General features: G+C 36.6%; 2 protein-coding genes across 11 annotated transcripts in view; one reads left to right on the forward strand and one right to left on the reverse strand.

Annotated features, from left to right (window-relative positions):
- Nucleotides 1–80: 80 nt before the first annotated feature.
- Nucleotides 81–11,903, forward strand: CB4H12orf29 (chromosome B4 C12orf29 homolog). Of its 3 annotated transcripts, none has more exons than XM_045465244.1 (7): nucleotides 84–425; nucleotides 3,029–3,146; nucleotides 6,344–6,439; nucleotides 7,182–7,298; nucleotides 8,734–8,931; nucleotides 10,246–10,415; nucleotides 11,675–11,903. In XM_045465244.1, exons 1-7 carry the CDS (start codon nucleotides 267–269, stop codon nucleotides 11,861–11,863), a joined length of 1,047 nt encoding a protein of 348 aa, XP_045321200.1. In that variant the 5' UTR covers nucleotides 84–266; the 3' UTR covers nucleotides 11,864–11,903. The 3 variants fall into 3 exon arrangements, with proteins under 3 accessions (XP_045321203.1, XP_045321200.1, XP_045321201.1); XM_045465245.1 differs by having other exon boundaries at nucleotides 91–356; XM_045465247.1 differs by lacking the exon at nucleotides 7,182–7,298 and having other exon boundaries at nucleotides 81–425.
- Nucleotides 11,872–24,964, reverse strand: part of CEP290 (centrosomal protein 290) — a 92,818-nt gene continuing 79,725 nt past the window's right edge. For 6 of the 8 annotated variants that reach the window (XM_045465229.1, XM_045465230.1, XM_045465233.1 and 3 more), the window contains 8 exons: nucleotides 24,076–24,240; nucleotides 22,926–23,048; nucleotides 21,286–21,458; nucleotides 19,100–19,241; nucleotides 17,874–17,947; nucleotides 17,255–17,349; nucleotides 13,882–13,961; nucleotides 11,872–12,870 (listed from right to left, as the gene is read on the reverse strand). In XM_045465229.1, coding sequence (XP_045321185.1) covers nucleotides 12,640–12,870; nucleotides 13,882–13,961; nucleotides 17,255–17,349; nucleotides 17,874–17,947; nucleotides 19,100–19,241; nucleotides 21,286–21,458; nucleotides 22,926–23,048; nucleotides 24,076–24,240 — 1,083 coding nt within the window. In that variant the 3' untranslated portion in view covers nucleotides 11,872–12,639. Of the gene's footprint in view, nucleotides 12,871–13,880; nucleotides 13,962–17,254; nucleotides 17,350–17,873; nucleotides 17,948–19,095; nucleotides 19,242–21,285; nucleotides 21,459–22,925; nucleotides 23,049–24,075; nucleotides 24,241–24,964 lie in introns of those variants that run through there. The other 2 variants (XR_006709189.1, XR_006709188.1) reach the window with 2 other exon arrangements.

Genomic DNA, 24,964 nt, shown 5'->3' on the forward strand with positions numbered 1-24,964 from the left:
CACCGGACCAACGCTCGCGGGAGTGCATACGGAGGTACTTTGGGTTCCGCACTACAAGTCCCAGAAGGCGCCGCGGTCAGGTGGCCGCTTCTACGCGTGCGTCTCCGCCCCACGCTTGGCGTTGGGGGACGTGGGGGCGTTGCCGCCGTGCTTGCGCGCGCAGTGTGCGTGGCTTGAGCACGGCGGTTGTTTGCAGGGGTCGCTCTCCTGGCCGGGGTGCTGTTTTGGAAACGAGCTCAGCATTCGCTCTGTCTTTTGGGCCTACCATGAGGCGCCTAGGTTCGGTGCAGCGGAAAATGCCATGTGTGTTTGTGACGGAGGTGAAAGAGGAGCCCTCCACCAAAAGGGAGCATCAGGTACCGAGGTGTGCGGCCCCGTGGAGCGGCCGCGCAGGGGCTGCTGGGCGCTATAGAGCCGTCCTGCAGGTCGGGAGCTTTTTTGCAGTTTTCGCTGGGGAGGTCTGGGATACGGGTCTCTACTCCCCGAGCTCCAGGTTCTCGTACCTTGTTAGTTGCAAGGGAGGGAATCTACGAGAGAAGTTTTCTGATGAGGCGATTCAAACTTGCCGTCTCATGGAAATTGAAAGCCCACATCTTAAATAGTGTTCCTTTTCTCAGGTTTACCACCTTTTTGGGGAAGACCCTTTAAGATTCGCATAATCACCGCAGTCCAAACTTTCTACTTTCGAGAATGTGGTGACAAAGTGGAGATTGTAGAAGACTTGCTTTGCCAGTTCTAACCTAGGAACCATGGTGGTGTTGACAACTAGCCTAATTAGGTCACTAAAGATCAGATCTCACGTACTGTTACCAGTAATTACCTGCTTGATTCTAACTAGTGTTCCCATCTCTGGGTGTTTCTCTCAGCACTGGGTTTTACACATTGAGGGACCTTAGTAAGTACTGGTGAATGATTAGTAGCCAGTATCAGGGTAATTCTTTAATATGTAGGAAAGTCCTTGATGGCAGAATACCCAGATATTGAGTACTTTGAACTCATCATACAAAATTCATCATGTGCATTTGGCATAGGCTCCCACCCCCTTTACATCATTTGCACATGTGTTCTTGTTTTGAGACTGCCTTGTTTCTAGTCCCAATTTTTAGGACCTGAGGTGTAGTAGGCACTGGGTGAATATTTGTTGAATTAAAGAATGAACCTTGGAACCTTTTTGTGCCAATTTTCCATTCACCTTGACACTTTTTACCTTATAACATCCTTTTTAGTGCCATTGCTGTTATAGTTCTTAATAGTTTATGCACAATTTATGGCACTGCCTAATCGTTCTTTATTGCCACCCAGAATGATCATTGTTAGGGTCTTCCCTAGTCAAAACCCTGCAGTTAACTAGTAAATGTCTGTAGCAGTAGTTGCCAAACTTGTATTTTTTTAGTCACAACAAACCAAGTAGTGATTCACTCTAGCTGTGATTCTCAACTTTGTACGTTGGGGGTGGAAGCGTGTAGTTTGTAAAAGGACCCTACACCCGGAAAAATAAGCCCCTGTTCGTGTCCCTCTGTAGTTAAGATTAGCTTACAGTATTATTTATAGCATAGTATCCAAATCCTTAACTGTAATTTAAGGCTTCCCATTAATCAGGTCCATTCTACTCTTGAAGTGCAGAAAATGCCATGTGTTTTTGTGACAGACTTGCCTCCTTAAAGGGGAGTCTCTATTTGAATAAAGTCTGTTTCATCCTGTGAACACTCCGGGCACAGTCTTGTCTATTTTTGCTCAGGCTGTGCACTTTGCCTGGATTACTTTCAGGATTTTCGAATCAGACCTTCTCTGAAATCTTTGATCATCTTAGTTATCCCAGTGAGTTCTTCCACCCAGAAGTTGTAGAGGATCACTCAGTTGACATTTACTATTACTTTTTAAACATACATGCCTTGTTTTTCCAGTCACAGTTTAAAGACTTCAATGAGACGGGGAACTTTGTGTACCCTTTGGTATCTTATATTGTCTTTTGGACATGTTGTTAGCAAAGAGTGGTTGAAAATTGATTCTTATGGAAGGAATATTTGGGGACTCAACAAGAGCTCCATCAGAGTAATCTCCGTAGGATCCTTGGTAAATTTGAAAACACACAAACATTGCTGTTGGGCCAAACCTCCTCTCTTCTGATACCACAGGTTAAATTGATATCGTCTGCTACTAATTGCAGAAGTTAGTGATAAATCCCCGATCATTGTTTTATCTTGAAAGTACTGAGTCAGGAACAGAACGGTGCTAATTTCCTAAGTCTACCTGACTCTGAAATAGTACTTCCACATACTAGTTTTAAACCTGTACACACCAGTATTGTGCAGTATTTTTCACATGAAAGTTGAATGTTAATTTAATACTGTAAAATGGTGGCTTAAGTCTTTCTCAGAAATAAAAATAAGTTAGAGATAAAAAGTTGGTAGGAATCGCAGAAACTGTCTTTTCCTCCATTCTTGTTGGTCTTGGTGGCTCTTCCTGACAGTAGGAAAACCGTAAGTTTTGCAATTTACTGCTAAAGCTGAAAGAGTCCCATTTATTTTTCTTCTTAGCATCAATTATAAATTATACCTGACATTGTATTATACATTCTGTTACTATTTTCCCACTCATTCAAATGAAAGTTCTACCAAAGGCAGGTATTCTTTTTTTATTAACCTCTATATTTCCTAGTGTGGAGGACAATGCTTACTTGACCCATAGAAGGCATTTAGCAAATAATTGTCAAGTTGTCAAGTGGATGATGGAACAGTCTGTGCTAGGGATACAGTGCTGCATAGGACACAGTTCTTGGTGTCAGCTCATTATGGTGGATAAAGAAACATGAGTAATTGCAAATCTGTGTGAGAAAACAGGTATTGCTGTGATAGAAAGGAAGGGGTGATTCATGAGAATTTCACGGGACAAATGTTTTTAAATTGTCTTGAAAGGTAAGCAGGAGATTATACTTTAGAAATAGTGAAATTAACATTTCAGGTGGGAGTATGTGTGAAGGTGTAGAGACTGTTGATCTTAAACCAGTTTTCTTTCTCTCTTTTTTAAGCCATTTAAAGTTTTGGCAACTGAAACTATAAGTCACAAGGCATTAGATGCAGATATATACAGTGCAATTCCAACAGAAAAAGTGGATGGAACATGTTGTTATATTACTAACTATAAAGGTAAAATAAAACTACAAATATTATTATTATTATTATTAATGTTTGTTTTTGAGAGAGACAGTGCGAGTAGGGGAGGGGCAAAGAGAGAGGGAGACACAGAATCCGAAGCAGGTTCCAGGCTCTAAGCCCGATGAGGGGCTCAAACCCACAAAACGCGAGATCGTGACCTGAGCCAAAGTTGGACACTTAACTGACCACGCCACCCACGCCCCCTACAAATATCTTTAATCACTTTACAAACTATATATATATCTGAAATGGGGCATTTACCCTTCATAAACCCTTCGCACTCTAACTATAATAGCACAATAATAAAGTCACAAATGTTACACTTCTCTTTCTCTTGAGGGAGGAAAAGGTAATTAACATTTAATACTCATTAAAGGCAGACAATGTGATAAATGCTTTATACATGTTATCTCTAATTTGCACAGTAGCCTCTCCATTTCACAGATACGGAAACCGATCTTCAGAGAACTTAAATAATTTGTCCAAGGCCATATAATTAATGAATGACTGAATAGGTGATGGAACCTGTGTTTAATCCTAAACCTTGTTCTTATGCCACTGATTCTGCTGCCAACTCCTTAGTTTTTATTACTATTGGCAATATCTAATTGATTTCAATTTAATGCCTTTTAAGAGCTAGAAACTAAAATAGAAATTGTCAGTTAAGGAAAAAAAATGCATTGAAAGGAGAAATGATCTTTGTGATTTCCTGAGGATAGTAAAATGACCTCTTAATTCCAGCAAGAGAAACAGAACAGTTAAATGTAAACTAGACACATTCCTGTTATCAGGAAATCTTTTCTTTTTTTTTTTTTTTTTTTTTTTAAATTTTTTTTTTCAACGTTTATTTATTTTTGGGACAGAGAGAGACAGAGCATGAACGGGGGAGGGGCAGAGAGAGGGAGACACAGAATCGGAAACAGGCTCCAGGCTCTGAGCCATCAGCCCAGAGCCCGACGCGGGGCTCGAACTCACAGACCGCGAGATCGTGACCTGGCTGAAGTCGGACGCTTAACCGACTGTGCCACCCAGGCGCCCCCAGGAAATCTTTTCTGACGTGCATATTTTTCCATTTTTAATTGTGATTAAAATACACATAACACAATTTACTATCTTAACCATTTTAAGTGTACAGTTCATCGTTACGCTACTATCACCACCATCTATCTGCAGAACTCTTCATCTTGCAAAATTGAAACTCAGTACCCATTAAATAATTCACCGTTCCTCCTCATCTAGTTCTTGACAACCACCATTCTACTTTGTCTCTATGGTTTTGACTGTTCTAGATACCTCATACATCTGGAATCATACAGTATTTGTCTTTTTTTGACAAGCTGATTTCAGTGTTCATCCGCGGTGTAATTCCTGTCAGAATTCCCTTCCTTGTTAAGGCTGAGTAACATTTCACTGTGTGTATATACTACATTATGTTTGTATATACCACATAATTTTAAGTGTGTGCCACATAGTTTCATGTATATGGCATTCATCCCTCATTGTACACTTGGGCTGCTTTCACATTTTGGCTGTTATAAACAATGCTGCTGTGAACATGGTGGGCAAATATCTCCTTGAGACCTGCTTTCAAGTCTTTTGGGGATATATTCAAAGAAGTGGAATTGCTAGCTCATATAGTAATTCTGTTTTTAATTTTTTGAGGAACTGCCGTACTGTTTTCCATAGTAGCTGCATGATTTATGTTCCTATCCACAGTGCACAAGGGTTGCAGTTTCTCCACATCCTCACCAGCACAAATGTTTGTTTGGTAGTAGTAGCCATTTTAATGGGTATGAGTGAAATGAGTTTTTTATATTTAGTAGTAAAAAGGACAAAAGGTCCGTTCAACCAGAAATGACAATATAATTTTAATCTGGTTCTTCATATTATTTACTGGGATAGTTAATAGGTAATACGTAATGTCTGAAACAAACTATAATCAATAATTTCAAAGTATATTTGAAGAAACTAAAGGATTTTTCAGGCTTTCATATTTACATTAAAAAACTTAAATATGCATCATCATGTGTGATGTATAATAGTGGCAGTTAAGCATGAATGGATTATTAAAGAAAACTTACAGGACAGGACCCCAAATGACAGTGATTGCAAATCCTCAATTTATTGCAGGTAAAGGGTACACAGTATTATCAAGGGCATGAAAAGTAAGGATGTACATCACAGCAAAGGGTCTGGGAAGACCAGGTGAAAGCACCTATTGGTACCCTCCCCACCGATCCCCGTCTCCATTGCTCCCAGCCCCCAAGGTCCTAATGGGACACATTTTCTCCAATCAGGAACCACTGATGTATGAAGAGAACACACTTCGGTAATGGAATCCAAAATGGAGTCTCAGCTGGGGATTTTTATTGTTTTTAATTTATTTATTTATTTTGAGAGAGAATCCTAAGCAGGCTCCACACTGTCAGTGCAGAGCCTGAAGTGGGGCTTAAACTGAGATCATGACCTGAGCTGAAATCAAGAATTGTATGGTTGGTTAACTGACTGAGCCACTCAGGCACCCCTCAGCTGAGGAATTTTACATTCTGCTGGTCACAGAGGCATCTTCCTGCTAAGTAACCAGCCTCAACTGCAGAGCCCTCCAGGAGTCTTACTAAAACCAGGTAGAAGACTCATTAGTCTCACTGCTGTAAGTAAAGAATGCAGGCACACTGCCTGAAACTTCTTAGGTCCATAATTACAAATCACTAATAATCACTGTTTCATGCCTTGACCAGGGATCAGAGCCATGCAAAACAGCTCAGCCTAATTACAGAGTTTTGGGAACTAACCCTTACAGCGCACAGTTACGTTTCAGGAAAAGTGTGAATATGATAATCTGGATATGTTTCCATTTAGTATAGAGGTAGCTTGCTCACAAATTCTAGTTGCTAATAAAATATGGCAGTGGAATGTCCTTATGACAGGGTTACATATTTACTTTTATCTCAGGTTTACCATTCTTCAACCAAAGACTTCAGTCTTACTAAATCAGGTACTGCTGGTAAGAATACATCACATACGGTGTCTGTTAGAATACATATTTACCTTTGTTATCTAGGATTGCTGCTTTTAGGGAAGGTCACCCTACTGTTTATTGAAAACTTTATACTGAAATGTCTTCCAAGGTAAGTTTTATTGTTTGCCTCTTATACTGTTCCCTTTTATTATTAATATCATTTTTTTAGGTCAGCCATACCTTTGGGCTCGGCTAGATAGAAAACCTAACAAATTAGCTGAGAAAAGATTTAAAAATTTTCTACATTCAAAACAAAACTCAAAAGGTTAGTGAGCCTTTTTCTTTTCCTTTTTTTTTTTTTTTCATTTTTTTCTGATTTAAATCTATAGTTTTTGGCTTATTTCTTGCTGTGGTATTCTACACATTATATCCTTCTTAAAATTTAAGCACTTAGGGAAAAGAAGAAAATTGTAATTGAATATCTTTATATGTAAGAGGTTGTTATTGAAAAATATTTTAAATTGTCTTCCTAACATTTTTATGACTCATTAGAGTATGTTGATATTATTAAAACATACGTATTTCTATATATATATTATAAAGAGTAACACATTTTGGTTTTGTTATCTAAGAGAGAAGTCCATAATTTTATAAATCAGGCACAAATCTCAAAGGATTATCAGTATTTTTAATTATTATGTTAAAATGCCTCTAAGTATTTTATAAGTAGATACATACATTAATCATTATATATCCACTCTTTCATGTATATATTTATATATACACACTTATAGTGTATTAAAAATGTGTCATAAATCTACACATACTGGAACATTGGCTACTTTAGAGTTTTATGCACTATTTACTTATGGTGGTGGGTTCAAAATTGAAAATTTAAAGTGCTAGTATACTCTAACCCTGAGAAGTGCAGTCACATGGTGTTGATGATGGAGAATAAATATGATACCTGAATGGGGTTTACTACCTGTTCCCATGTTGAATTTATTCAGTCTTTTTAATTTTTTTTTTAAAGCATCACCACATATAAAATTATTGAACTATTTTAGAATTTTTTTGGAATGTTGAGGAGGACTTCAAACCTGTTCCAGAGTGCTGGATACCAGCGAAGGAAATAGAACAATTAAATGGGAATCCGATGCCTGATGAAAATGGACACATTCCTGGTATCATGAAAACTTTTCTAAAATGTGCTTTTGTTTTTAAAACTTGTAAAAAGAACAAAAGATCCAGAAATTGCATAATTTAATTTTAATCTGGTTCTTTATAGTATTTATCTGTATAACACAAAATTTCTGAATCTAATTTATATTAATAATCTATAAAGATGTTTTATATTAAAAATGTCCTCACAGGTTTAGAATCTTCTCTGAGTTAGTTTGCTACCTATAGTTTCTGGGGGTGCGAAAATTTTTGCAAAAGTGTGCTGAATGGAAAGATACCCCAGATTAAGGTTTAGTTCAGCAGACATGTCTTGAGTACCTATAATGTGCAGAATACTCAGGTTCTAGTAATACAAAAATGAAGATCAGAACCTTGATCTTTTAGACACCAGAGGAAATGCAATATTGGTGTGATTTAAGAACTAAAAGGAAAGCATCCACAGGGTATAGTCAGAGAAAACAGGAAGAACTCTAGATCAGCCTGTGGTGTTTAGAGGAGGCTTCTAAGGGGAGAGGACATCTGTACTGAAGCTTAGGAACCAGGAAGTTAGCTGGCAGGGAAGAGAGAAGGTCAGTTTAGGCAAACTCCCATGAAGAGCAGAGATTTGGAGTCTTGGAAGTTTTATGTAATGCTTCTCTGTGGCTGGAATGTTTAGGGTGTATGACCCTGGAGGACATTATAAAAGTTGAGGCTGGAGATGTGGAATGGGCTCAGATCTTAAAGGGGTTTATATTTCATTTAAAGGAGTTTGAAGTTCATCCTGAAGTTGATTGTTAAGCAGGGGTGCAGCAGAACTAAATTTAAATTTTTAAAGCAGGATTATGATAAAAGTAGGTTGGGTTTCCCTGGAGACTAATGGACCAGTAAAGATTATTATAGTCACCTGAATGACTACCGAAGGCCAAAGATAGGATGGTCACAATGGCATATGTAGCCTAGTGATTGTTTGATAAACAATAGTCCACAATGAAGGATCCTACTCTGGTAACAGGAGTTGGGTGAGGAATAGCAATAACGTTCAATACATATGGAATCAATACATTATTCAGTAAATATTGGAACAGTGCAGTGAATTGTGGAACACTTAATACATGGTCTGTTGTCCTTGAAACTGGAGATAAAGTGGAGAGAAAACTTAAAAAAATAAATAAGTTTCAGTTCTTGAAAAGGTAAATTTTCTGGTAAAGGAATGCTGAGTGCTCTGTACTGAATCACCAAACAGGTTAATTCCTCAACAGAATAAAAAAATAACCTTATTATTAAAAAATGATTGTGATTGAGTAGTAAAACTGTTAACATTATCACTGATTAAAAAATGATAATCTGTGTGTGATAAACATCCAAAAAACATTGAGAATTTACAACAAAAGTAAAAATTACCTCACGTCTAAATCCAAAGAACAGCAATGTAGTAATAGTGTTTTCTTTGCCTGATAGGTTGGGTACCAGTGGAGAAAAACAACAAACAGTATTGCTGGCATTCCTCTGTAGTTAATTATGAATTTGAAGTTGCCCTGGTACTGAAGCATCATCCTGATGATCCTGGTCTTTTGGAAATTAGTGCAGTGCCGCTATCAGATCTCCTAGAACAAACACTAGAGCTTATCGGAACAAATATTAATGGAAACCCATATGGTGAGTGAAGCCTTTTCCTATTTAGTTACAGTAACTGTCACTTATAAAGAACTTCCTGGGTTCAACTTAAAACACACACACTAAAGAAATGACTAATAAGAGTTAAATAGCCTTTAGAATTATAGCCATTTCTATTTATGTCCATGGAGAAATTTATTCATGACTCTAACCATTAATCCAAAAGGTTGAATTAACTTCTCATTCTTTCCTATGATAACATTATAGAGCTATTTATGAAAGGTAATTATTCAAGTGTAATTTTTTGTTTTTTAAAATTTATGTGAACTGAGTTGAATGAAAATTATGTTTTTCATGGCTAGGTAATTAGTATTAATAGCTAAGAATGAATTAAAGAATTGACACTGAATAGCATAATGAGCATTAGAATCTGTACTATGACGAATGGAGTCGAAGTCCAGAGGGCACTGGGGAGTACATTGTTGATAGGCAGATGAAGCTGGATTCAAGGACATTAAAGCTGGAATAGGAAAATCCTGTATAGAGATCAGAAGCTGACTGATTGGCAGGTATAAAGAAGTTACGATAGTAATTATACAGGTTATCAGAGATCCAGTGTGGCTGTTTGGCAAACATTGAATGATAAGTGAACTTGGCTAATGGTATAGAGAAGGGGTTGGCAGACGTCTGTAAAAGTACAGATAATAAATACTTAGGTTCTGTAGGCTATACCTCTGAAACAAGGCCATAAACAGTACTTAAAAGAATGGGTATAGGGGCGCCTGGGTGGCTTAGTCGGTTAAACGGCCGACTTCGGCTCAGGTCATGATCTCATGGTCCGTGAGTTCGAGCCCCGCATCGGGCTCTGTGCTGACAGCTCAGAGCCTGGAGCCTGTTTCAAATTCTGTGTCTCCCTCTCTCTGACCCTCCCCCGTTGATGCTCTGTCTCTCTCTGTCTCAAAAATAAATAAACGTTAAAAAAAATTAAAAAAAACAACAAATGGAATTATGTTAATAAATATAATGCTTTAAAAAAAAAAAAAAAGAATGGGTATAACTGTGTTCCACTGAAACTACGAAAACAGGTGTTCGGTTGGATTTGGCCCACAGGTCATAGCTTGCTGACCCCTAGTGTAGAGTATATGAAGGTGAAATTTAGATTTAATGAGGTAAGGTGACAGTTCTGAATGAGATCACTTGTGGTATATCTCTCTTCCAGGAAACCAACTAAACTTTTTGGTAAATTTATTCCTAAATGTTTTAAAAGGCTTTAAAAGGCTTTTTTATTTGGAGAAGTAAATTTTCTCATTTCTTTTTGAAACCTTTATGTGCCTAATGGAAATTTTTACCATTTAGGGTTAGGAAGCAAGAAGCATCCATTACATCTTCTTATACCACATGGGGCATTTCAAATAAGAAATCTACCAACCTTGAAGCACAATGATCTATTATCCTGGTTTGAAGGTTGCAGAGAGGGTAAAATTGAAGGAATAGTATGGCATTGCAATGACGGCTGTTTAATCAAGGTAATGGCAAAAAATAGCTTGTGGGATTATTTCGTCTTGTTCCTAAAACAAAGTAGAAGTGGCACGAGAATACTCTGTACAAATTGCAGTTAATTCTAATGTGTTGTAAAGAAATTTAATTTCCTCATCTCACATGCCACCATTATTTATATGATAAAATAATGTTTCCCAATGTGCATTCATTCTCTGGGGCTTTGGTTGTCCTACATGGCCTTCAGAATTAAGGTGATGAAAATGTCTGGAAAAACTGCACATTACATATTCCCTTCTTGTGGATGTTGCACATGAATGCTCTCTGAGATAATCAGCATAGTTTAACTCCACATTTCCCAAACTTGATTATAGAATTTGAGTTAAAAGTGCCAGGGTGACAGTTAATATTTACAGAATCAATTTGTTTATACTTTGTGCCCTTTCTGTCTCTTGGATTTGTCTACTCGATTTCGGACAGGTTTCCTGAAATTAGTAATGTTCAAAACTGGACCTTCGTCATACCAACCCCAACTCCCAGCAATTCAAAACATTAGATAGTATTTTTAACCCCTCTCTCCATTATTTCATACATACAATTATTTCTTAAAGATTCTGATCTATTGAATATATACTTCTCCCCAACCAGTTGGCATTTAATTTTAAGTTAAGCCAAAATTCATGCTTGATTTACTATATCACCCTCCTAAATGTTATCTTCAGTCTTCTCCCTTTTCTGTCCATTCTTCACAGTAAGTGAAAATGTTACTTTGCTACATAAAACTGCTTAGTGGCATAAAGATTATTCATGACAGACCCTTGCTTCACTTTCTGGAACTGCTGTACACCCCCAGCTGCCAAGCATACCCATACTGTATATGTCCTAACCATACTTAAGTAACTGCAATCAGCAAAAAGCACCATTCTATCCCATGATATTTAGAATGCCTCTCCGCCCATATTTTTCAATTGGCTAGCTTCTGCACTCAGCAACAGACTCCATTATATTTTTATGGAGCCCCTGATTATGTTCCTGGCATGTTTCCAGGTGCTGGAAATACAGAGTCAACAAAACAATGTCTGTGCCTTCATGAAGCTCACAGTCTAATGGGGAAGATAGACAGTAACACGTAAATATATAATATGTCAGGAGAAGAACAGCTATGAAAAAAAAAGGGTAAGAAAGTGGAGCCTTAAATAGTGCCTGGCAGATGGTGGGCACTCAAATATTTGTAAGTGAATGAAGGTAATAAAATCTAAAATCTAAATACCCTTTTTTCTCTTTTTAGGTTCATCGCCATCATCTTGGTTTATGCTGGCCAATTCCAGATACTTACATGAATTCAAAACCCGTTATTATCAACATGAACCTGAACAAGTATGACCGTGCCTTTGATGCTAAGAGTTTGTTTAATCTTCTTTCAAAAATAGATAATCAGAAATTTGGCAGACTCAGAGATATCATACTTGATGTATAAACTAGAAATGCAATTAAGAAACAGCTTTATTATATTTAAACCTTGAATATTCTGCCATGTGGGGAAGGTAAAAAGTCTCAAGGTTCAGTGTCTAATATAGCAATACATCTTCTAGCATTTCAGGAAATGAATTTCCCAGTTGCAAATGTCTATATTTCAACCACTAAACTTAAAAAAATGTAATAGTAATCTCCCCACCTTGTACAAAAGTTGGATTCTGTCTACCATTACTGGGTAGTAATTTAAAAACAGCAGTTAAACATTCTGGATCATTAATTTTGAGGATTAAAGAATTTAAAAAACAATTTAATCTTACTAGACACTTAAAACATATAGCTGTAACCTCATAACATGTTTATATACATGTACATATATATAAAATTAGTCTTAACACATATAAGTATGTAAGTATATGTAAAAGTCCAATTTTAAATGTTAAAATTATTAAAGTTCACCCTCATACTCTTTAAAAAACTTAAATATTATGAATGTACAGAAATTCATCATAGCTCATTTGATAGACATAATTTAAAAATCTTCAAAAATATACTTTTCTAATGTTTAAAATTTCATATTTTAAATTACTAAATTTAAAATTCACTAAATTTTAGTAAATTTCCAATTTAATTTTAAATTGGATATCTAGTAAATTTTACTAAAACTTCCAAGGTACAGGATATGGAGATGGAAATCATGTAGGTCAGAGACTTGATTTCCTGATGGAGTTTTAACTTACAAAGTTAATAAATAAATAAAACTACAGTTATAGGTGGTCCTTAATAAATGGGGAAATTAGCAGGACTTTCCTCTTCATCTTCAGACTGTTCAGAAGCAGCAACGGGACTGCTTAATTCAACTCCAAATTGTTCAGAAAGTTTTTTTAACTTCTCTTCTAAGAGAATATTCTTTTTCACTTCTTCTTTATAATTATACTTCAGATCTTCAATTTCTTCAAAAAATGAAGGATCAAAGTTTTCCAGTTCTTTTTTCAGCTTTTTTATTTCCTCCTAATAGAAACATGATAACTTTAAAAGGTATAGGTAGGAATAAAATACATTCTTTAGGTTTGAACTAAAGAGATGTAATTACAAACATAAAATCCAAAGTAACTTGAATAATCAAAAGAAACTATATAGGCAGAAGTATTTTCTTAGGATTCTGTTAATAAGGTATCACTGTACAAGGTTTTAAGTAAACTTGTTAACTGGCAAATCAAACTGTTCTGTAAATTATGTCCTAGTCTTTGGAATTTATCAGTTCTTAAATTGTGTGTGTAGGGGGTGGATATTTAATCTTTATCCAAAAGCATATCAGATACTCTCACTGAGGTAATCAAAGACTTGGCTATTCACTACACAAGTTATGTTGGTTAAGATTCTTTGGTTTAGGCTTCATTTATATTTTTACAAATACCTATTTTTTTTTAATAGTCGACTTCATATATATGTGTGTGTGTGTGTGTGTATATATATTTAGGATTAGGGAAACTCTAGAACTTCTACCTGGATAAGAGGCCTCTGGTAAAGGGACCATTTGAACTTTAGTGACCATTTAGAATAGCCAGTGATTACTAGTTAATTCTCCAATTCATGCTCTCTCGTTCTGTTTATAGATTCTTTAAGAGGTAAAGCATAGCAAGTATCTTTCTTTAAGGGAGCTATTCTTGAAAAGAATTTCAAAAGGAAATAAAAGGCACTGTTCCCAGTGTGACCCAAAACTTAAGAAAATATATTAAAATAATGAGCTATATTTGTGAAAATTAAAAAATAAATTTACTCTTTAATCCTATTTGTTTTGTCTCTCTTTTTTTTTTTTTTTTTTTTTTGTAGCTCTTCAGTATTTTTAACATCGATAAATATAATGAACTCTGAAATGTTAAGGTCAAAATATTAAGTATATTATGTAACCCCAGGAGTTTTTAGGATGCATACTTAAAACTCATAGTGTTCATAAAATTTGTTTTTAACAGCTATTTTCACAAAACATTTATAATATTATAATTTGATAAAATTAATTACCTTCAAATACTGCTTTTCTATATCTGAGGTTTTGAGCTGTGTCTCTAAATTTTTTACCTTTTCCGTTAGTTGATCAAGATCTGCCAAAAAAATTATAAAAATTAGACTCCACTTTTCCCCACTCTGACAAAGGATTTATTTTAGAGAACGTAAGTAGAGAACTTATGAAACCAGAACCTGGAAAAATATGGTGTTTTATGACTGGAACGCTTTTCAGGATGTGAATACTGTAATGCTACCTCTCAGGTAATTCTGTAGCAGACCAAGAGAAAAGGAATATGCTAGGTATTAAATGTGTAGAATCAGCTTAATTTTTACATGGGAGAAATTATTTTCCAGAGAAAAAATATAGAGCCAGGAAAAATTGTTAGGTACTCAAAGTACAGCAAAAGAGTAAGTAGACTGTTTGTTAGGGAAGGGGCTCCAACCCAAGTTGGGTATCGGCCAAGGCTCCCGATATCCAACAGTACTGGCTGTTCCGTATCGGTCAATACACATCTACTGTGTAATTACTACGTGAAAAACTTGGTAGGCAGTGTGGAATAATACATCCTAAGTACCGTGGTTGGAAAACATTAAGTACACAAATAGAGCACAAAGGCTTTAATTTATTAGATTCTTACCACCCCCCTCACCTTCTCTAATTTTATAATGAGAATCACTGGACATGTAGGATTTATTTAATTGCCCTCTTTACTAGAACCATTTTCTTTAAACACTACACAGGTCATATTTTGCAGCCATTGAAGGGTAAAATTTTAAAAGTAATGCTCAAGTTTGAAAATATAATGGGCAGTTGACATTTTCATGAATGAGATAGGAAGCATATTTCTATTAAGGATCATTTGGAATGGTCCCCTAATTATAAGTTGAAGACAGGAAATATTTTCCTCATCCTTTCCTTTGGGAATAGAGTTAGCAGAACCCATATTAATTTGGAAAGCAGAGCAAAATATTTTTCAAAATTTCACTCACCTTTGTAGAAAGTGCTAATGATTTTTTATAGAAAAATTTTTTATAGAGTTGGTTCTTAATCACTGGGATGCTATGTTACAAAGATTAGTAATGAAATAGTGCAGCAAAAGTGATTATTATGTATAGCACTTCCTGAAAGTTAGCTTAATGATATTTGATAGCTTGATAGAAATGGTGAATTCTGTTCTAAAGGATTATACCAATTAATAACAATACTTGACTATTTCATACAACTTTTTCAATATTCTCCCACATATTCTTGTTGCTACTTTGTATTTAAATAGTGCTTTAGGATTGCCAAGACAGTTTTGGTTTGATTTTGAACCTTAACAGTCTTTGAAATATAACAGGTATCCTTATCTATCTTCTTTAAATAGATGAAGAATATAGGGTTCAGAAATTTCCTCTCAGGAAAGTGAGGTTTAGAGAGAACTAGCCTAATGTCAACAGTATTAACAAGTCTTTGGTACTGTGCTAGTCTAGTACACTAAGCTGGCTGCGATAAGAGATCCTGTTGTGGGGCACCTGGGTGGCTTGTCGGGTAAATGTCCAGCTTCGGCTCAGGTCACGATCCTACAGCTTGTGGGTTTGAGCCCCACACTGGGCTCTGTGCTGACCGCTCAGCCTAGAGCCTGCTTCAGATTCTGTGTCTCCTCTTTCAGCCCTTCTTCCTGCTCATGCTCTTTCTCAAAAATAAACAAACATTAAAAAAAAAATTTAAGAGATCCTGTTGAGAGAGGCTGACTTAACTATTTTTAGTTGCTTCTTGGCAGTAATACAGTTTCTGTCATCAATAGCAGAGAACAGTGAGGGGCTTTGGAGTTTCAGATTTAGGTTTCATCCTACTTCTCTCACTTTCTAGCTGTTGTGACCGTGTTAGCCTCTTTAAGGTAAAAATCACAGGTGAAATGAAGACAATGATACCCACCACACAGGGTTATCAAAGTTATGAAATCCTTGTTAAAGCACTTAGCATAGTGTCTGGTACAACTCCTACATGATAGCTCATACACAGTAGTAACAAGAATATGTGGTGGAATACTGAAAAAGCTGTATGAAATAATCCAAGATTGTTCAGATATAAATTGGTATAATCCTTTGGAACAGAATTTGCCATTTCCATCAGGCTATCAAATATACATAATGAACAAATGATTCTTGTTTACAGTGATGTTCTAAAAAGTCAACGTGAACAATGAATTAGTGAATATTAAACCGTTACTCATAGGGAAAACGTACATACATATACATACTCAGATCTCACATAGATTAAAATTTTAAATCCTGGAAACAACTCATCCTGAGTGCTAGTGGGGGAGGTGCAGAGAGAGAGGGAGACAAAGAATCCAAAGCAGACACCAGGCTCTTAGCTGTCAAGCACAAAGCCCGATGCGGGGCTCAAACTCACGGACCGCGAGATCATGACCTGAGCTGAAGTCGGATGCTCAACTGAGCCACCCAGTGGCTGACTGAGCGCCCCTGGTCAATTCTGTTGTGTTTTAAAAAAAATTGTTCAGAAAAAATTCAGAAATATCAAGTGATTCTTCTGAGGCTGCCCCACTAGTAAGTGTCAGAATTGGGATTTAAACCCTGTCCAACTGGCTCCAGAACCAGTTTATCACCCTATGCTGTACTGTCTCATACTGTCTCCATAACCTCGTACTGTCTCTCATCTATATGAGAGCTGAAATAAGAATGCAGAGCTTCATTTTGTTGCATCTCATCTGAAAAACACGGGTCAAAAGTTAAATTTTTCAGTGCTGTGTATCTGCAAAAGCACCAGGAGTACTGGTTTTGGGGTTACAAGTAAATTTTAGTGAGTGGCTGAATTCACAAATACAGAATCTGAAAATAATGAGGATCAACCATTAATTGTGTGTGTATGTATACATAATGCACATATGCATATATGTATACATATGCACACAGCAGAATGATTAATCAGTTCTGAATAGAAGCATGTAGAAGGCTAGACTTTGTTTTACTTTGTAAAAGGATAAAAAAATATAGGCAATGTTTACTATATGTAGTTAATTTTAAGTTAATAAGATGACAACATTTAGAAGATAACGTTCAGAGGGTTTAAAAGGGCCTATACTTAGAAAATGGAATCAAGAGACCTAGTATTCATTGCTTAGCATTGTATCATGATTAAATGTTAACACCATATGGAACACAAAGAGAAAAACACTTGAGCACCTGCTACTCAATATTATAAACAACTTAAAGGACTCAATAGGAACATTATTGTTGCAAGAAGCAAAGAGCTCTAAAAACCTGTTCCAGCGATTTGACTTTATACGAAGACAGTCATCAAAAATCTGAATAAAAAAGGCAAACCCTAATTAAAACACTTGGGTTAGCTCACATGCTATAAGTATGTTATAAAATACTTTACCAGATATGGTGCTTTCAGCTCCACTTTGGTCTTTGTTAACTTCTAACTGATGGATTAATTCTGCCTTTTCTTTTTCCAGCTGTCTATTAGCTAATCTAGAACACAATGATTATGTATTAAAACAATAACAAAAACCAGACATTGCTTCATAAAATACAAGTATTTCTTATAAACTGTGTGATGTGCATTGCTTATAACTTGCTGATAGTTATAAAGGTAAACATTTATTCATTTACTCTCACTACTGTAATGCTACCATTCTCAAACTGAGGTCAGAAAATGAAAATTCTTTGTTTTGTAAAGTCTGATCTGATATCATTTTTAAGAGTTTTCCTGTTGGAGGAACCTCATGGGAGTATTCCACACAGAATCCGGAAAGTAAGTCATTTTTTTTCATTAATTAATATTTGCCTCTGGGCAAATTAGGATCTGGTTGACCCTGTTTTGTTTTTTTTCAGCATCTATTATGTAAAAGAGTAATTGGCATTAGAAGGATGAAATAAGACTGATAAGCCTGTTAGGCATCAAGTTTGAAAAATCCTAATCTCTAGATATAGCAAACCTGGTTATATCAAAAGATTTTTTTTTTAAATTGTAGTCATATGAACAGATAATGTACCTTAGAACTTGAAGCGCCCGTTGAAGGTTCTGCTCTGTCTCAGCACCTTCAGGAACATGTTTGAGAATCTCAATCTTTGGGCACAATAAAAAGAGAGCAAAGTTTGATATGGAACTAGAGTTTTAGAACGATACATATTTTCAGTAAAGCATCTTGAATGTGGGGTTTTCCAAAAGCACATATGAGCACTTATCTATGGTGTTCTATTCACTAATCACTCGATAATTACTGAGTACTGCTTGCCCAGGCACTGAGGATATAGTAATGTGCCAGAGGAAGGAAGGACTATCAAGAAGAATAACTCAGGGTAAGAGGATGGAGAGCCATGGAACGTATATGAAGGGCTAAGGAAGGTCTGAGGAGCCTCTGTTTTATCAGAGACCTAGGGGGCTATGAAAATATTTCGGTACAGAGGCAAACAAGTGCAAGATCCCAAAGCTTGAGTTTGGCCAATTCAAAGGACTCGAAGGTCAGTGTGAATGAGGGAAAGCAAAGATGAGGCTAGAAAGGAAACCAGATACCGGACCACATAGGTCCTTATAGGCTATGCAGAGCACTTTAGAATTTTACTCTGGGGTAATAGGGAACCACCAGAAGACTCTGAGGACAGGGTGCTAGGATTTTCTTTATACTTAAATGGCTGACTCTTCAGCTATGTGGAGAAGAGATCAGGAATAGGGACAAAGTGAAACAAGGCAAGAGTGGAAGCAGGGAGGCCAGTTAGGAAATTGTAACAGTTCACATGTGAGAGAATAGCTTAGACTGACAGTGTTGGAGGTGTGGAGACATCAAATTTGAAATTTTGAAAATAAGAGCTGATGTTATTTAATGAAAAAGATGGGGTGCGAAAGAAGGAATTGATAATCTAAGGCTTTTGGCTTAAATGGTTGAGTGGTGGTGCCATTCACTTAAGAGGGGCCTTCTAGGGGAGGAATTAAGAGTTCCATTAAAAAAAATTTTTTTTAAATGCTTATTTTTGAGAGAGCTTGAGCAGGCGAAGGGCAGGGAGAAGGGGGAACAGAGGATCTGAAGCCGGGCTCTGCACCGACAGCAGAAGCTCCATGCAGAGCTTGAATTCACGAACTGCAAGACCTGAGATGAAGTCAGGCACTTAACCAACTGAGCCACCCATTTGCCCCAAGAGTTCATTTTTATATACATAAGATAATGCCAAGAAGTGGCTTGAGATGAAATGCATTATTTTCTCATAAAGAAAAATTACTTGCTTGTTGCTCAAGGTCTTCAGTGTATTTCTTAGCTTTTTGTTCCCTCTCTGTTGCTTGTTTTACAAGCTGTTTAAGATCAGTAAGGTTTTGTGTTTTTTTGGCAATGTCAGTTTCCAATTCTTTCAGCTTGGTTTCATACATTCTAAAAGTAAAAAAAAAATAGTGTAGACATGGAAATAATTCATTGATTTAAAAGCCAGTTCAAGTAATTACACTAAAAATAACAGAGTATCTTACACTGCTTCTTTGGTAGAGCAAAACCAAAAGGACACTATTGGGAGAGGAAAAATATGCAAAAGCATGGGTGAGAAAATGGCATATGACAAAATCTGAATAGATCTGTAACCTTTAAAGAAATGACCAATAATTTAAAAAAATCTAGACTCCAAAAGGAAATTTTAAAACACTGAGCCAAAATGATTTTAAAAACATATCATACCACCTTAAAGGGAGACAATGCTTATAATATTCAAAGTTTCCCACAGAAAAGAAAAAGAATGCTTTGGCAACAAAATCAGGTAAGGACATTATAAGGAACAGAAATTATTATTTCAATACATTCAAATGGTTTTGTTTTTGTTTTTTACATTTATTTATTTTTGAGAGACAGAGCACAAGTTAGGAGGGGCAGAGAGAATGAGACACAGAATCCGAAGCAAGCTCCAGGCTCTGAGCTGTCAGCACAGACCCCAACATGGGGCTCGATCTCACAAACCATGGGATCATGACCTGAGCCAAAGTCAGACGCTTAACCAACTGAGCCACCCAGGCGCCCCTCAAATAGTTTTTGGTAAATCTGAGAAACCACGATCAGAGAGGAGTGTTCTTAACCTGACAGACTCCACCGAAGGGATGAAATACCAGAAGCTTACTCCTTCACTTCATTCAATTCTCTGCTCAAGTGCCACCCAATCTTCTCTGATCACCCCATATATAATAGCTGCAGCATCACCCGGCCTGTCTTAGCAGTCAGTATAAGGACTGATGACAACAGATGGCATTGGTCTGTTGAGTAAATAGAACATCTATGAAGATTGCAGCATGGGAGAGATCTAATGTGTCAAGGGTCCCAGAAGAGATCTCTAAACACTTCACTGAGGTGGGTGTATAATCCCAGCTGCAGATCTTAAACAAGTTTTGTTTTTTTTTTCTTTTGAATTTAGGGAGGTTCTTGAGGTCAAGGATCAGACAGGATTAGCCTTCACTCTGTCAAGTGGATTCTACACAATTTACATAACTTTTTCAGGAGTTTACTGAAGGCCTTACCCAGTGCTCAGTTACCTGTACAGTGCACAGATTAAAAACACACGAATTATGTATAAGGCAAAGTCCTCTTCAATTATGGTTAAGTATCACCCCTCTCAAATGCTTATAAACCCTTTTCACATTAATAATCTTTTCTGTAGCTTCACAGAACCCTTTTCAGAAAAGGAAAGACAGACGACCATCTCTATAGATCAAAAAAAACAACAACAAAACTTGAACTCACAGAAGAGATGTAATTTATTTAAGGTCACAGTGAGAATTAGGTATTCCAAAGTCATGGAAACCACCTGGTTCCACAGGAACCAGACAAAGTCGGCCTTTTAGAGATACATCTAACGTGAAGCAGAGTGTGTGTGGCATGTAGTACGTACTGAGTATATTATCTGCTTAAAAAATCTCTAAGTAACTCAAAATCCCTTCTGAGTCTACGTGTGATTGTAGAAGGAAATAAAGGACCAACCAAGAACTCTACTGGATAGAGTCGGTGGTTGAGCACCTCAGCTGGGGTCCAAGCAGACAAAAGAGACCCCTTTTCCCTGCTACCTGTCACACATTATTTCCTTTACCCCCTCGCACTAGCCTTCTCACAGAGTTAAGAGAGAACTGGAAAGCAGGGGAGTGGATTCTGAGCCCTCTCAGTACTGTGTTAGGAACCAAGGACCCAGCTCCAACACCCTCAGCCCAGCCCCAGCCCCAGTGTCTCCATATCCTGCCACCCACATTCATTAAATGTTTGAAGGAAGAAAAAAACACTTTTTTCTGTCCTAGCACTGCCAAAAGTATCCTAGTAAAGCAAACAACCAAATAGTTCATCAGGAAAGAACTAAATTAATCAGAGTGATGTCCTATTCTTTTGAAACAATAAAGGCAGCATTGGAACTGATTAAACTTTGTGCAAATGATAAATTATTTGTTCCTACCTTGTAACAACAATTGATTTCCAGCTCTTGCTGTCAGCACCTTCAAGCTGTGGACCTCTACTTTCTGCCAACTGTAATCTCTTGCCAGTCTCTTCTAGTTGAACTGTCATCTTCTCATTTAATATCTCTAAATTATTCTTAGCTATCCGCAATTTCTCTGCAGCTTCAGTCTCCTATCATTAAAGGCTAATTAGTACATGATGACAAAACAATACTGTTCTCATAGATGCAATATATTCAAAATTACCACCACAAATTAGAAAACAAAAGTAACCTGGAGCTCTAAACGCTGATTAAAATTCTAATAAAAATCCAATGTTTCCTTTACTCTAAAACAGCAGTATAATCATAATAATTAGAACAACAGATGATGTAAATCAGGTTAGAAAAACACATTTGTGGGCACATGGGGTAGCTCAGTCACTTAAGCATCCAACTCTTGATTTTGGCTCAGGTCACGAGCTCACGATTTGTTAAGATCGAGCCCCACTTTCAGTGCAAAGCCTGCTTGTGATTCTCTCCCTCTCTCTCTCTGCCCCTCCCGCACTCATGCACCCGTACTCTTTCTCACAATAAATAAATAAACATTAAAAAAATACATTTGCAAGTATTTTACTCTAGCGGCTGCTTTAAGTTTGTCATTTTTGGTGTGTCTGTGTGGCTCAGTCAGTTAAGCATCGACTTTGGCTCAGGTCATGATCTCGTGTTTTGTGAGTTGAGCCCCAAATCAGGCTCTGGGCTGATGGCTCAGAGCCTGGACCTGCTTCAGATTCTGTGTCTCCCTCGCTCTTGGCTCCTCCCCCACTCGTGCTTTCTCTCTCTCTCTCTCTCTCAAAAATAAAACAAGAAACATTAAAAAAAATAAAAACAATAAATTTGTCATTTTGTTTGGTTACTTGACATTTGTCATAGTATTTATAGAATAATGGGTGGGATAATGTCTTAACACACTTAAAAGAGGTTTTGTTTTGACCAATATTTGAGAGACCTAGCTATAAGCACAAATTATGTGTAAGTACCATAAATTATTTCCACTAGTAAACATCCATGCAAAGCACACTACCACTACGGCCTCACAATATATTCAGATACTATTGTAACCAGTTTAAAAATCTCAATTTCAGTTTATTCACTGAATCATCCATATAAATAACAACACCTAGTTGTCTGGGGCAAGGAATATATTTTACGACTTAAATAGAAAGGGATCTTACTATTTAACATAACCGTTTCATATATTCCTTACTCTATACCAATCATTGTTCTAGGCCATGTGCACAAATATTAACTCACTTAAGTCCCACAGCAGCTCTGTGAAAGAGATATTTATGATTCCCAACTTCATAGACGAGGAAATTGAGCATTAGAGAGGGGCTGGTAGCTTGTCCTTGTTTCCACAGCCAGTTAGTAATAGAGCTAGGATTTGACTCCCAGACATGTGGCTTCTACATTATACTGCTTCTTAATTTTTGTATTTTCAATGTTCCTCATAGTGAAAGGATGGCAGCCAAAAAGATACAATTCCTAAGTCTCTGAATATCTACTTTGAATAGACATTCTCATCAAATTTTTCATTCACTTTTTCAAAGATATATTACTTAAGATAAAAAAGTAATTATAATGAGTAAAGAAAGTCATACTTTTTTAAGTTCTTTACGAAGTCTTTCATTTTCAGCAACAATTTTCTCTGTGCCTTTGGTCTTGGATTCATAGTGCATGCTCAACTGACGTCCAAGATGAACTTTAAGTTTTTCTAATTCAGCCTAGTAAAAGATAAATTATACATTATCGGAACAAGGAAATAAAAGACGATCCTATAAACTCGTAAAACTTAATCCATAACAGTTTTAGAGATTATTTTTGATAGAATTAAAGTTTTCCCTTTCATACTGGTCATCTAGAGCAGAGGTTCCCAACCTTGGCTACACATTAGAATGAGCTGATGGCTTAAAATCACAACACCTATGGTAGGACCCACCCCAAAAGAATCTAATCAATGTCAGGCTTGGGGGCTTAGGCACCTGCATATTTGAAAATAGACACTAGTGAGTGAGGATGCCAGAGTGAGAACCATTGGTCTTGAAATAATAAAATGCCCAAGTGGAGCTACTCTAATTTCTCTTGGCCTTGTCTCCGACAGGTTTTTCTGTATATGTAAAACAGTTACTGCATCTCTTAAAACCGTTTTAAATAGCAGGAATATATTTAAAAATTTTCTTTAAAACATGGAAATTATGTTGGGGTGCCTGAGTGGCTCAGTCAGTTGGGCATCTGACTTCGGCTCAGGTCATGATCTCGGGGTCTGTGAGTTCAAGCCCCGCGTCGGGCTCTGTGCTGACAGCTCAGATCCTGGAGCCTGCTTTGGATTCTGTGTCTTCCTCCCTCTCAGCCCCTCCCCTGCTCACCCTCACCCCCCCCCCCCCCCCCCCCCCCCGCCCAAGAATGAATAAACATTTAAAAAATTTAAAAGAAAATGGAAATTATAATGGTGAAAACATTCCATGCAAATTATCACATTGAGAAACTTAACAGAGGACCACAGTGGAAGGGAAGTAAAAAAACAGTTACAGAGAGGGAGGGAGGCAAACCATAAGAGACTCTTAAATACAGAGAACAAATGGTTGATGGGAGGGGGAAGAGGGGAAGAGGGGAAAATGGGTGATGAGCACTGAGGAAGGCACTTGTGGGGATAAGCACTGGGTGTTGTGTAAGCGATGAATCATGGGAATCTACCACAAAACAAGAGCACACTGTATACACTGTATTTTAGCCAACTTGACAATATATTACCTTCAACTTTTCATTTTCCAGCTCAATATTAGCCATTTTTTCACTGGTCAGTACTCCTGATGCTTTTTTCAACTGTTCATTTTCCCTTTGGACTTTTTCAACTACTTTTTTCATTAAACCAATGGTTTTTTCTAGTTCTGGAATTGTCTTTCCACTTCTACCAGACTACAAAAGAATATATTAACTTTTTATTCAATCAAATATCTGAAAGAGTATGATATCAAACACCAACAACACAACACACTCATTATTACATTCATTTCTGATTCCTAACATTTGAAGCCAAAACTTGTATTCAATTTATCATTACAATAACCCTATGCAATAGGAATTATAATTCTTACTTTACATACAAGCAAATCAAGACTCAGAGAATTTGATATTCCTAGTCATGCAGCTAATGAGTAACAGCTTAAATACTCTAAATTTGATGTCTGTTCCAAATGAATAAAGCTAAGAACCTAAATACTCGATTTAGCTAATGTTCTTTCCAGTATACCAGAATTCTTTTTACATGGGGAAAAAAAAAAAAAAAAAAAAACACAAAAGAAGAGTTGTGTCATTAAAGAGCTCATGAGTTACCAAATTTGAATTGCAGAATAGAGGTGATTTTCTAACAATGGCCACTGATTAAGAAATTCAGTTTCTGTCCAGTATAAATACAAGAGACATCTGCAATTAAAAAAACCTAGTGTAGAGTTATCAACAGAGATAGGTCACCAATTAGGAAGTTCAACTGCTTATGCTTTAAAATAAAATAAATAGTTGAGTAAAATAATCTGCTTATTTTTTTTGCATTTTAGTCAGTATTCACACTATATAATGAATAACCTTATAATACATAATTTTAATACATACTATCATAATTAAAAATCAAATTAACCCATTT

Source organism: Leopardus geoffroyi, chromosome B4, assembly GCF_018350155.1.
Source record: "Leopardus geoffroyi isolate Oge1 chromosome B4, O.geoffroyi_Oge1_pat1.0, whole genome shotgun sequence".
Taxonomy (NCBI): Eukaryota; Metazoa; Chordata; class Mammalia; order Carnivora; family Felidae; genus Leopardus; species Leopardus geoffroyi.

Bases quoted from the DNA above. Each gene is read 5' to 3' on its own strand.
- CB4H12orf29 (XM_045465244.1), top strand. From the start codon at position 267: ATGAGGCGCCTAGGTTCGGTGCAGCGGAAAATGCCATGTGTGTTTGTG. The intron at 426-3,028 runs GTCGGGAGCTTT...CTCTTTTTTAAG, and splicing joins GCTATAGAGCCGTCCTGCAG to CCATTTAAAGTTTTGGCAAC. The intron at 8,932-10,245 runs GTGAGTGAAGCC...TTTACCATTTAG, and splicing joins TATTAATGGAAACCCATATG to GGTTAGGAAGCAAGAAGCAT.